Here is a 13,700-nt window from a genome sequence, read left to right as displayed (position 1 = left end):
AACACCAAATCCAGGTGCTCTCTTGCTGGCATATGGTGAAAAGAAGAACCCACTTGATAATACACCTTTGGTGATTATCTGGAGACTAGGGTGGAGTGGACAATTCTCCAAAAAAAGGAATTGAGCTTGTTTTGAGTTTGGAATACTTTGACTCAATCTTGTATTCACTTCTCTTTTGGAATGATTCTGCCTTATCATTTTACATTTATAAATACCAGTGCCCTTGAATAGTGTATGTTTTCTACCTTCAGCTAGAGCTGACTTGCTTTCTTTATTGCTACTCTCCATGTGTCTTCTTTCTCTCTGTCCTTGTTTCTCACTTTCCTTCTTGCCTTCCCCATCTTGCTCTTTATCATCCACCATCTGCCTTTTAACCAGAAGGCTCTCCGCTAAGTCTGTCACACAGCAAAGGAAAGCAGAAGGTTCAAATTCCTTCCCTTTACTGACTCCTAAGAGGTCGCTTCACTTAGTATTTCTTCACAGGGATTTTCTACATCTCCAAAATGTAGGGAATGATTTTTGTCACCTATTTCATAGCTTAATATCTGCAAGGTACTGATTTAGGACAAGCTACTACATATTGTTAGTCCCTGGTGAGCAGTTGCTTAAGAGAAATTTGGAGTCAGAAAAGAAATTGCTTGAGCTGGAAAAGAAGGCAGATCATGAAAATGATATCTTAAGCTTGTAAGAAGATAAATTTTTAGAGAGGCCATTTTCAATTAATAAATCAACCAGAAAGCTTTCTATTTGGCATTTTTAGAATGGTACTCAGTTGTGGCAATGTGATTTAAAGAGATGGTTCCACACTTTCCACCCCACCACCCCCATTACTTGTGTTGTAGGCAGTAAAATAGTAGATTTAGGTCTCTGGTTCATTGAATTGTACACCATAAAGACAATAGAAATTGAGGCATAAAAAGATAGTTTAGGAAGGGCCAGTGTTTCTACTGTCAAAAATGTGCCAAATAGAATGGGCGCAGTGGCTGACGCCTATAATCCCAGCACCTTGGGAGGCTGAGGCGGGCTGATCATTTGAGGCCAGGAGTTCAAGACCAGCCTGGCCAACATGGTGAAATCTCATCTCTCCTAAAAATACAAAAATTAGCTGGCATGGTTGCAAGTACCTGTAATCCCAGCTATTTGGGAGGCTGAGGCATGAGACTTGCTTGAAACCGGGAGGCGGAGGTTGCAGTGAGCCAAGATCACACCACTGCATTCCAGCCTGGGTGATAAAGCAAGACTCTGTCTCAAAAAAAAAAAAAAAAATCCAAATAATTAATAATTGTTATACCACCTGGAAAAGAAAAAACACAACTACAGAAAACTCCAAAACTAGAAGAAAGCATCGAATGCTCAATATTTTCTAATACCCGATTATGACTGGAATTTTAACAATGTAGGTGAGAACCAGCATGATTTGGATGCATGTCTGCTCAGAAGGATGTTGCTCCTCATTTTTTGCTTGGAAATGCTGTGCACTGTCATCTTCTTGGGCATAATTGAAAAGCTCTTCTTAAGCGTAACTTTGTAGACACACACACACACAGGGCCAGTTTCTTAAGAAATTATAAATGATTCTCTTTAAATATCTTGAATGTAGGCATGCAGGGGAAAAAAGAAAAGATTCTGTATCTTTGATTCTGGCTTTCTTGGGCACAGCTTTCTTCTTGGTGTGGTTTACCTGAAATACTGAAGATCGTGCTCTTATCAGGGATGACTGGACTTTATCCTGTGTCCCTCAGAGGCCTGTACAGGTCTGGTTCAGGGAGACCAGGCAGATGACAAATGGCATCATGGATTCTCAGTGTGCTCAGAGCCCAGGGGCTATTTATAAATGTGTTGTTTGTGTGGTCAGGTGACTGCTGGGTTGAGTGCCATGTGATCCAGACCACTCACAGGCAGACCTCCTCTTTGGCAGGATGGTAGAATCATCACAGCAAGTTGATTTGGCTATTTGTCTGGTGACTTTGGACCACTAATAGAAAGCCCAAAAAGGAAGGCAGGCAGGTGCTCTGGAATCAGAGTATTCCAATCCCTCTCTCTCTCATTCCCCCTAACCCCCACCGGCTTCTCCTCACTTTCATCACTCCTCTCATATCAGTGATGAGTACTGGGGACCCCCATACTTTGAGGTCTCAGGCAGGGGCAAGATTCAGAAGGAACAGATAGCAAAGAGGACCCAAATACACCATCACCATTTTCCCAAGGAGAAAGAGCAGGACTGGAAACCCACAGAGCATGTTAGATAGCCTCAGATATGGATACCAAGGGACAAGACAATCTAAACTTCCATACAATCGACTATCCTATCATTAGAAAAAACCAGGAGCCTTCTTACTAGACAAAGCTTGAGGCCCCACTGACCAGAACACCAAATGTCTACGACAGAGGCCCAGTGGTACACATCTTGCTATTTCCCAACAACTGGAGGGAAGCCAGATGACAGTTGTCTCAAGGGGTAGCCATGTGTTGGGAGAAACTTCCATCTCCATTCCCCTGAGGGCTTTTTAGTCAAACTTTGAGTTTCAAAAGTTTAAGCATCAGTTATTGAGATGCCCTCTGGGAATGGAGCAAGGGGCAGCGTCCATGAGCGAGCCAGGCGCAGCAGCCCTCCCAAGGGCGTAGGGGAGGATCTTCTAGAATGCTGGGTGATGTAGCAGTGACTGGCTGTCCCACCCGAGCAGCACCCTGCCAAATCCTGCACCTCCCGCAGCACGCACTGCAAAGGCACTGTTATCACGAAGGGCACCAAGCACATAGCCAAGGACTACTGTGCGTTGAAAAGGTACCATTTATGTACCTAGAGTTGCTCTCTGTCTGTCTTGCTTGGGATTTGGGGATGTGTAGCATTGAAGAGAAATCCTTTCCATCATTATTCATTGCACCCCTTTTTGCCAAATAATTAGGTCACCCACTCAGGAAAGACCCTGTGATACACATGTGGAGTAAAGTTTGCTGTGGGAACTTGAACTCTGAATTTCCTGACTTCTGTGCAATTAAAATCCCAAAGTTAATGCTGCATTAGCATGGATTTTCCATAGTGGTTTATAAATGCAAAGTTCTATGTTTCATATGTATTTTTCTAACATATGTTACTGCCTGTGTTTCTGATTAAAAGCTCATCCAAAATAACATAACGAGGGATTACTTTTTTCCAATAGAACTTTCTTCTTCTATAAAAGCTGGAAATAAGCCCTCACCTAACGTTACCCAGGTTTGCAGGTGCTGAGATTTTAGAGGAGTGGTGTTTGTTAGCAAGACAAAGGGCATTATTCTCTGGGAAATCACCATCAGAAAGTGTTCTTTCTCTAAGGAAAATTATAGGCCAGTGCTTCAAGGACACTACATATAGGCACTACTGCTGGAGACTCTCAGGCAGCAGGCAGGCTGGCAATCAACAAGTGTTTATTCTACGTCCATTGTGCATTTAGTGACTTTAAAATTCCCAGAGAAACTAGCATATGGTATTTTCTAGGGACAAATTAGTACCTGAGGTCATGCCATAATGCTTAAGGAACTCAGCGACCAGGAAAGGAACAGCGGATCTATAATCTCACCTGAGTATGGGGATATTGATGAAATAAGAAAGTGAGACCCCATAAAAGGCTTTTTAAAGCTGAACTTGTTAGGGCATTTCTTCTCTTTAGATCTCCCTTAAGAGACATCCAGCCTTCATCCCCTACATATGCACACCTGCGCATGTGCATGCACACATGCGCGCGCACACACACACACACACACACACACGCACACACACTGTCATCACCACTGTCTCTGTCCAGAAGTTGAATCCAACTAAATGAATGGATAAACTCATCAGATTTAAAAAAAAAAAAAATTTAGTGAGCATTTTTTGGAAATAGTCAAACATGCCAAGATGTGTATCTAGGGATGTTCATTCCAGTGTTACGGAGGAAAAATACAAACAGCATGCATGCCCATCAATTCAGAACTGGGATACTCCCCTAGAGAAAAATCCAACACTGTTAGATATGAGATTTTTGGTGGGAGCAGGCAGGTGAGGGACATGGACTTGTATGGCTCACATCACTGCCTTGCAGAGAATAGGACTCTCACTGTCTTGCTTTCAATTCTCTAATCTAGTTTCATTGATACAGTTGAAAAATCACATCAGCTGTTTTGATGTCTGCATTGTATAATGATGCTTACAAAGTCAAAATCCCCACACCCTTCTGTTATATATATATGTTAATGCCAAGCTATATATCCCCTAAGCTGGTTTGGATAGATTCTTTTTGTTTTTGTTAACCAAGCATAAGATGTTATACTGATTTCAGTTAAATTTCTCATTAGGCAGGATCTTTGTGGATACTGATTCTTTGTCCAGTGTGTTAAACACTCTCGACTAGCTTTGTATTATACAAAGTTGATGGCTATGGCTTCTGCATTTTCTCTTTGGTTCTAAGCCAGCTAGCAGATAATAGAATTGTAAGAAAAGGAAGGTACCAGTATCTGGCAGAGGAGTCAAAGTCCCTGAGACAGATACTAAAATCCTGGCATTGACTTTAGTCATTCAAGGGCAAACTATCTTTTTTGTCTTTATTGTTTCATAATACAGTGTTTCATATCATAATGAATATTAGCAAGTCTCAGATGAAGTCATGAGTTCTCTATCAGCCCACTGTTGGAAGAAGAGAGATTCTTGTTTTGCTTTATTTTTTTTTAATGTTTTTTAAATTGAGGTAGAATCCACATAAAATAAAATTAATCTTTTTTGTTTTTTTTTTTGATACAGCGTCTTGCTCTGTCGCCCAGGCTGAGTGCAGTGACCTAATCTCGGCTCACTGCAACCTCCACTTCCTGGGTTCAAGTGATTCTCCTGGTCTCAGCCTCCCAAGTAGCTGGGATTATGGACTCACACCACGATACCCAGCTAATTTTTGTATTTTTAGTAGAGACAGGGTGTCATTGTGTTGGCCAGGCTAGTCTCAAACTCCTGACCTCAAGTGGTCTGCCTGCCTCAACCTCCCAAAGTGCTGGGATTACACGCGTGAGCCACTGTACCTGGCCCAAATTAATCATTTTAAGGTGTACATTTTAGTGCCATTTGGTACATTCAACATGTTGTGCAACTATCATCTTTATCTAGTTCCAAAATATTTCCATTATCTCAGAAGGAAACCCTAGGACTGTTAAGCAGTCACGTAATCCTCCCCTTGGCCTCCAGCAACAAGTGATCTGTTTTTTGTCTCTATGATTCAAGTATTTCTAGATAATTTTATGTAAATGTAATCATACAAATCATGACCTTTTGTGTCTGGCTTGTTTCATTTAGCTTAGTGCTTTTGGGATTCATCTATGTTGTAGGATATTTCCATGTTTCATTCCTCTTTATGGACAAATAATATTCCATTGTGCTTTTTCATCAAAAGCTGACATTAACATCACCCCATCTACCCACTCCTCATCCGCAAAACAGCTCCACTCAGTTCCATTGACTCTGCTGTGTATCTTTATCGTTTACACAGATTCTCATCTCATTATGTATCCCCATTTCACAGAAGAGGAATTTGAAGCTTAAGGTGATCACCCAAGGTCCTGGAGCCAGGCTTTAAAACTAGGACTTCTCACTTTAAGTCATTTCTGTTCCTTTTCTGAAGTTCTCTGCCACGATAACTTTTCTTTCTTCATTTTAGACATTCATCTAACTCATTTCTTCGATAGATTACTTAGCAAACCTCAACTTGGATCCTCTCTCTGAAGAAACAGAGAAGAATCCTGCCATCTTTGGTTAGGTAGTGAAGGCACATGGCGCTGAGTGGTTTACTTCTCCCAGAACCTAGAGCTGCCCTGGAATAGAGCGAAGACTAGCTCTGGCTCTCAGGATAGCAGTTTGTTCTGAAATTTGCTAAAATGCACAGTCTCTTAAAATGCTCGCTATCCTGCTGAATTACAAAAGACAGCCACTGAGTCCAAGACATTCGGGGAAGTGGTATCTGAAATAAAATCATTCTATAACTGTGCATTCATTAATTTCTTCTTTCAGCAAGAATAAATTAAAGGCTCACTCTCACAGAACTGTAATTAATATATGATTTCAGTATTAATATGAAAAAGGCTGGCAGGGAAATTGCTAAGTTTTGTCTCTGGGGTTTGTTTGGCTTTTTAGACATCAAAGTGCAACGTATCAGCTAGCACTTAGGTCTGATCAAGCACCAAATTCTTTTTCTTGCTTACATTACATCTGCTAAAGTTCCACTTTTCTGAAATAGCACCATTACTTGTGAGGTAGGATGTACCTCAGCCTGTGATACTCTTCCCATCATTTTCCAATAGAGTATTGATTTATAATATAATCCTTTGGGCTTTTCACTACTTATGTCCTTTCTATTATCTTCAGAGTTAGTAAGTTTGAGTGACATCATGTGACAAATAATATGGACTTATTTGAAATTTTATTAGCAAACCAAAATCTAAATCAGGATACTTAAATAGTGGAACCATCAAAACTGAGTTACCTTATGAAAGTTTTAAAAGGAACAGATTTTATTCCAAGTGATTAAGCCAAGTATTACCTTAGTTAATCCCGTGGACAGCACAGAGCACTTCTTCTTCTGTCTATCCCTACATCTCCAAGTTTGAGAGCATTTGGGGATCTAAGCCGGCCATTTATACTTATTCAGTGGGTAAATATCAAATTGGGTTTTCTTAATAATTCAGAAAGAATTTCAGAAATCTTTGATACATAGAGGAAGTCAGCAATCATTGCTATTAAAAGCAATGAAGTGAAGCCTTCATGCAGTGAAGGCTTTTGGTGTCAAAACACTGACTGTCGGACCATTCAGAAGCCTGTGTTGACTGCCTCTGTGGATCAACTGTGTCTGGAAAGTTTAAAAAAAAAAAAGGAAGAAGAAATTACGGTAATGCTTTGGAGAGGCCACCGAGGACAATTATTTTGAATTTGAAAGGAAATATGAATTCAGATTTTGTCATATTTGTATATAGACAGTCTCTTCTGTGGTCAACCCAGAAACACTACATTTTGATATTTTCACATTTTTTTTTCTGGAACAAAAACCAACGGCCATTTATAATTAAAACCTTTCTGGAAAGAATATTCCAAACCTTCTTCACTCTCACTCAATTGAATTTTAATTAATGTTTAATAATTCGGCTCAGCTTTCAGAGTCTATAAATGATAAGCAATCAGCCTTGTCAAAGATGGAGAAGCAACATTTTCACAGTTCCACAAATGTTTCTAATTGGCATAGGCCAGTTGCTAATGGGAGATAAATTGCCTGGGGTGGGTGTGGGTGGGTATGCTGTGTGTATGCACACTCACACAAGCACACAAGCATGCATGCTTGCGGTGCGAATGACGTGTGGGTGGACCCAGCTTCACCCGACATGCCGTGATGCAAACTTGAGCTAAACGGGAAATTAAAAAGGGGCCAGGACTGGGCCACGACAGCAGTGGCCACACTGGGATGGGAGGAGGCGGATAGTTGGTTCCTTACCAGGAACCTGGCAGCAGGCCCACCCTCCCATCATGAACTGTGGACAGGGAGCTTAGAAAATATATGGACCAAATGAAAATGACCGCTCTCGAGTGAAACTAGCTGTGTGTCAGGCTCCTCGACGCCTCTCCTAATTTTCTCTCATAGAAATGAACATGGTAGAAGATGCTAGAAAGTTGACAGGAATCATTTTTCTTTCTCTCTTGCAGTCATGTCAGTAATAGCCCTGGGTTTTATAGCTGAAAAATATATGTTTATTTGCTCATTAATTTTCCTCCCTTCCCCTTGCCTTTTCTTGGCATTAGGCAGAATGTTATTTAAAACAAGACACAGTTCAGCTTCAAAAAGAAAAATCATTCTGCAAAAGACAGCTTAGACCCATTTACTGGTCATTTATCATCCCAAAAAGAGTGGAGTCGACATAGCTCTATTTGGTAGATTTGAATGATTCATAGTGCAGCTGCTACTCTTGCTGGCACCGGCATCCAGGAGCACAGTAGGCTCCTCAGGACCTTGAGGAGTGTCCCAAACTGTTTCGGAATGACACGGAGAATATTAAGCGTGGCATATGCAGAGCAGCTTGATAATCACTTATCTTCACTGCATTCTTTTAAATATGACACCAGCTGCTGCTCAGACAGAAGGCTCAACCCAGAGGCCTGTGATTTTTCTGAGGGGTGATCAAAAGTCTTCATCTTCACACCTAAGTGTGTATTTCTTCCCTGGTGCTTTAAAAAGACTTGGTTTTGTGCATCTTCCATTTCCTTCAAACAGTGGGCAAATAACAATGTGCCTATTATGGTGCCTGGCACACAGTTGAAGCCCAATAAACATTTGTTGAGTAAATAAATAGTTAAGCAGAATGTTATAAGCATTATTGTCTTGGCCTGAACAGTGCAAGAATAGACTTGAGGCAATCAAGTAATTTCCCTTAACAGTATAAGCTAATTATTTCAGAGATGAAGATCTGGTGCACAGTATTTATTTGTCAGCTTGCATTTGCTCTAATTAAAGGTAGAAACGTTGTTCGTAGCTTTGAAGAGATGGCACAATGACCCACTCCTACACAGATTTTTTATTTTCCTTGCCACATTTTCAAGGAAAATACATCAAGATAAAATTAACAGGCATTCCTCTTATTTACTTCTGTTTTCTTTTCTCTGTTGCTGTTTTCTAGAGGGCAGGCAGGGTGTGGGCAGGAAACTGTTTTGACTGTGTTTTTACAGCCCATCTGCCTACATGACTTCTGTAGTTGATTCTGCTAACCTGGGTTGACGAATAAAATCATCCTCCCACATAAATACCAGCTACAGTGATCCAAGATTAAAATACTGCCTCCTTATCATAAACCTCAGAAAGTTGAATTCATTATTCCTTCCACAAATATGAATTCAGTGTATAATATGTATCAGGCACTACGCTAAAGCTGTGAATTTAACACTGAGCAAACTCCAACATGGTTCCCTTTCTAAGCTTACAATCTGAGATGGTTGATGAATATTAATTAAATAATCATACTAAAATTACCTAGCTACAAACTATTTTTTAAAAAGAAACACGGTTCTACTAGGACCATATAACAACAGGAACTGATTTACACTAAGAGACCAGGGAGAACTTTACTGAGGAGGAGACTGGAGCTGAGAGCCACACAAGGTCTGAAGAAAGGGAAAGAGGGTCCCAGGCAAGAAGAGTGTGAACCTCAAAGGCCCCAGGTTGGGGGAAGCATGATGCGACCTCCAGAAACTGAAAGTTGGCTATTGTGGCTGGGTGGGAAGAGAAAGGGCTGTTGAGAAGGCAGGCCCACGCCCTGCAGGGACTACACGTAGGCCATATTAAGGGCTTTGACCTTCGTCCCCTGAGCATTAGACAGACTGACAAGGGTTAAAGCCAACGGTTAGGAAGTAGAGGCAGGGACATGAATACATGGTCTTTATCATGTCTGTGTTTTGGAGTGGGGGAAATTTAAGTATCAATTCTTGACAAATGCAGCAATGGAGATGAAGATGCTGAGCTCTGGATAATCCTTTCTTTGCTACAGATGAGCTTCCTGGAAATTCTTTACCATCCACTGTCCCTTCCACTAAATTCCTGAAAGAGTGCATCCAGGTCCCTAGCTCTGTGCTGAGTAACACCTGTATGGGGCCAGTGCTGGCCCATGCAGCAATATCATCTCCTCCTGTCAGCTGTTTTAGCCTTCTCTCTCTTTCTCCTTTTCCTTTTGATGATGCAGAGGTGGCAAAACACAGTTCATTTCTGCTCTTGGTGAAGTATGAATGGCATGGCTTGTGGCACCTTCTCTCCTGGTTTAGAGAACAAGCTTTAAAGGTGGAGTGGCTCTGCCTCTTCTTTAGCCTTACAGGGTAGTTCTGAGGATTGGGTGGCTTGATACTTGTAAAACATATAGAACAGGTCAGGCACGGTGGCTTACGCCTGTAATCCCAGCATTTTGGGAGCCCGAGGCTGGGGGATCAGAAGGTCAGGAGTTCGAGATCAGCATGGCCCACATGGTGAAACCCTGTCTCTACTAAAAATACAAAAGTTAGCCTGGCGTGATGGCGGGTGCCTGTAATCCCAGCTACTTGGGAGGCTGAGGCAGGAGAATTGCTTAAACCTGGGAGGCAGAGGTTACAGTGAGCCGAGACCATTGCACTCCAGCCTGGGTGACAAGGCAAGACTCCGTCATAAAAAGAAAGAAACAAAAAAACAAAAACAAAAAACATACAGAGCAAGGACTGGCACAGGCACATAGCAAGTACTTAGGTAATAATGTAGCATTAACTGTTTTTGCTGATATAGAAAGCTGTCAAAGATGTATTGCTAAAGGGATAAAAAGCAGGATACAAAACTAGGCATAAAACAGCTTGCACAAATGTATCCTAATAAATGCAAAGCAAATGTCTGAGGATATGTGGTGGTTACCTCTGCGGACTGGGACTGGGGTTTAGGGAAGAAGGTTAGGCAAGTGGCTTTTGCTTTTTCATCTAATATTTTTGTAATAATTGATTTTTTATTAGAAAACATCATACTTTTATAGTGACGAAATTACAAGGAATAGTTTAGAAAGTCCATCCATACTTTCCATCATGTCAGTTTTTTCAAAGGCATGATGATTTCAATATAACCTCTTTTTATATATTTTCATCCTTACATTTGCAGGTATCATCCAAAAACTTTTATTGGACATAAAGAAACATGTATCTAAAACCCAGCAATTCCCTAGATTTTCATTGCTTTGCTATGCCGTAGTCAAATAAAAGTTTTTAAAATCCCATGCTATTTAATTACACAGTTATAAAATTATTCTAGTTGTTCTTTCATCTCCCCATACACACACACCCACCAGATATAAACAATGTGTTTGGCTTCATTGTTGCTGACTTCATCGCAAAGCATTGCTTAAATTTTTATAATAAACATTTTTACAAAAGCAATGCAATCATTGCTCAGAATTGGAGATTGGCAGCGTTAGTTCACTTTTCTGTTTAGAAGTAAACACAATACCCAGCATCTCATCTTTTCCAGAGATTTAGGATGTTGAACTTCTTCAGGATGATGAAGGTCAGTAGCTGTTGTGCAGTATCTGTTGCTCATGAAAGAGGCAAGAAGCGGATTATGTAGGTACTGAACCAGGACGTCAAAAATATTTTAAATGATGATCTATTAACATACAGTCTGTCATCCTTTGCTCTAGTTTTTTATTTGTTTTTTTCTTAGCAGGTAGAGGCTCTTTATGTTTAAGGATTTTGATTAATCAGATTGATATTTTTCAACAGTTTATGTAACTGGTTGAGAATCATTAATATTGTACAACACTAGAGCATGGTAGGTTTGATCATCATTTAAATACAACTCTTCCCTTGCCCAGCAATTATACACCACTATCATCAATCAGATAAAAACGCAAATCTGGAGAGAACTTTGAGTACCCTGGTAAATACTTCATGAAGCCAATGGGAGCTTGCCAATTAGATGATCATCTCTGCATAAGATATATTACCAACGAGTAACTGCATTATACAGTCCTTTGCACATTGTGCCCCTCGGGATATGATGATAATTGATTGTGTCACAGAAGAAACAATTTTGAAGAAACTGGGACTAAGTTGATTACCAACTGAACCTTTAGATCAGCGTTAGCAAATGATGGCCCAAGGGCCAAATCTGGCCCGCTGCCTAATTTTCTCCAGTGTATGAGCTAAGAATGGTTTTTTATATTTTAAGTGACTGGGTAAAAAAATCAAAAGTAGAATAACATTTCGTGACATATAAAAATTATATGAAATTCAGATTTCCTGTCCCTGAAGTTGTATCAAAACCTAGCAGATTCATTCATTTAAACATTATCTGCAGCGGCTTTGCACCGCAATCTCAGAGTTGACTAGTTGTGACAGAAAATATTGACTATCTGACTCTTTGTAGAAAAAGTTTGCTGACCTCTCCTTTAGACTCAGGTGCAAGTTATTTATGTGCATGTCTGCTTATGAACGGATAATGCTTTTGTGTTAGAAATGTATCTGGCCTGCTGATGTGGCTGCCGAAGAAGGTGCAATGCTCCATATTCTTCTATTTTCCTCACTCCCTTCTCAAAGTCAAAAGCAAGTTATTAAGTGAGAAAAATCAGAGTATTGGAAGGGGCCATAGGAAAGATCTTGGTCACAGAAAAGCCCTACACATTACCTTTGAAGGCTGTAGATGAGTCATTCTAATTTTAAGCCCTAAAATCAGATTAGTTCTCTACATTTTAAAATTCGAAATTATTTCTTCTCTGTGTCTGAGAAATCTTTTGAGAGGCAAAAGCATTCATTCTTGTGACTCTTACAAGATACAGTGGCACACCAGAGGGAGGCTCTGTTCAGTGGCATCATCATAGTGAATGGTGCTGTTTGGTGTATGCTCGCAGTCAGTTGTAGACACAGTATGATGCATGATTGGATATTGCGAAATACCTTTCAGTAGAATGTCCAGTTCTTGATAGGATAACCTGCCCATTGGCTGTGACAGTTGAATTAGGCCACATGGCTGATGCTGACCCTCCTACTGACCGCAATACCTAAGAAAATATGAAATTAATACAGAAGCTCTCTTGTACCGGTAGCAAGATAGTTACTTGTAGGAAATGTTAACAATAGTATCATAAAATATAGAATTGAAAATGTGAGTCATTTTGCTTTAAAATCTCTATCATGTACATGACTGACTTCAGTTGTCCCCTCCCCTCCCTTTTGTTCTGTTTCAGAGGTTGAAGGCTGCATTGACTCACCACCCTGCTGCCATGTCAAATGGGAATATGAACACCATGGGACACATGATGGACATGATGGGCTCCCGGCAGGACCAGACGCCACACCATCACATGCACTCACACCCGCATCAGCACCAGACACTGCCACCCCACCACCCTTACCCACACCAGCACCAGCACCCAGCGCACCATCCTCACCCTCAACCCCATCACCAGCAGAACCATCCACATCACCACTCCCATTCCCACCTTCATGCACACCCAGCACATCACCAGACCTCGCCACATCCGCCCCTGCACACCAGTAACCAAGCACAGGTAGACCTTTTCCTTGGTCTCTTTCCTCCTCTTATTCTCCTTCTTAACAGGGCAAGCTCTAATGCTGGGGTCATTTGCAGCAATCTTGTGTGACAAGCCCAGGTGTTCTATCTCATATTCTAGGGAGCTCTGTTTTTCTCCTAAGTGGCCACCCTTACCCATAAGACCCTACCAGGTAATAATTTCTATAAATAATATATAAATAGTATCAGGTCTAGTTTCTAAGAGCCAACATAAACTTTAAATTCTCCAAAATCTATTTTTGCAGTGTGTTAGAAAGTTAGCTCCCCAAAACATAACATTAATCAATGGATTAGGAAGAATTTAAGCTTATGAAGAAAGATGTGACTTAAGTTAATTCTAATCCTGGTTCTCACTGCTATGTTTTAAAACATCATAGAGACTCAATTTTGTCACTTGTAAAAATGGAAGTTAAATATAACGGGCAATCTTCTGAGTAACAATGAATGTTAAAAATCTAAAGAGTAACAATTCAAGGGAGACAAAGAAGCTCCCTCACGGATGCTAGGGCATAAGGTGCTGTGTAAATGGTGAAGAGAGGTGACTCATCCCCCTGAATGAGAAATGCGTTGGAGGGAACAGAAAGAGAGCCAAGTTCTGTAGATGATGAGACCAAGAGAAAGGCCAAATCCCAGGGG

The 13,700-nt window shown here is 40.7% G+C and overlaps 1 protein-coding gene across 7 annotated transcripts in view; it reads left to right on the top strand.

Moving 5' to 3' along the window:
• Nucleotides 1–13,700, top strand: part of CREB5 (cAMP responsive element binding protein 5) — a 420,024-nt gene that overhangs the window by 386,100 nt on the left and 20,224 nt on the right. For all 7 annotated transcript variants that reach the window (XR_004271511.1, XM_032286910.1, XM_032286908.1 and 4 more), the window contains one exon: nucleotides 12,718–13,041. Coding sequence is in view for 6 of the 7 variants with exons in the window: in XM_032286910.1 (XP_032142801.1) it covers nucleotides 12,718–13,041 (324 nt within the window). In the remaining variant the exon portion in view is untranslated. The remainder of the gene's footprint in view (nucleotides 1–12,717; nucleotides 13,042–13,700) is intronic.

The sequence above is a fragment of the Sapajus apella genome, unplaced genomic scaffold (assembly GCF_009761245.1).
Source record: "Sapajus apella isolate SASKATOON/1434 unplaced genomic scaffold, GSC_monkey_1.0 scaffold19, whole genome shotgun sequence".
In the NCBI taxonomy this organism is placed as follows: Eukaryota; Metazoa; Chordata; class Mammalia; order Primates; family Cebidae; genus Sapajus; species Sapajus apella.
Note: the sequence above shows the minus strand (reverse complement) of the source record. Positions and strands in the feature narration are given on the sequence as shown.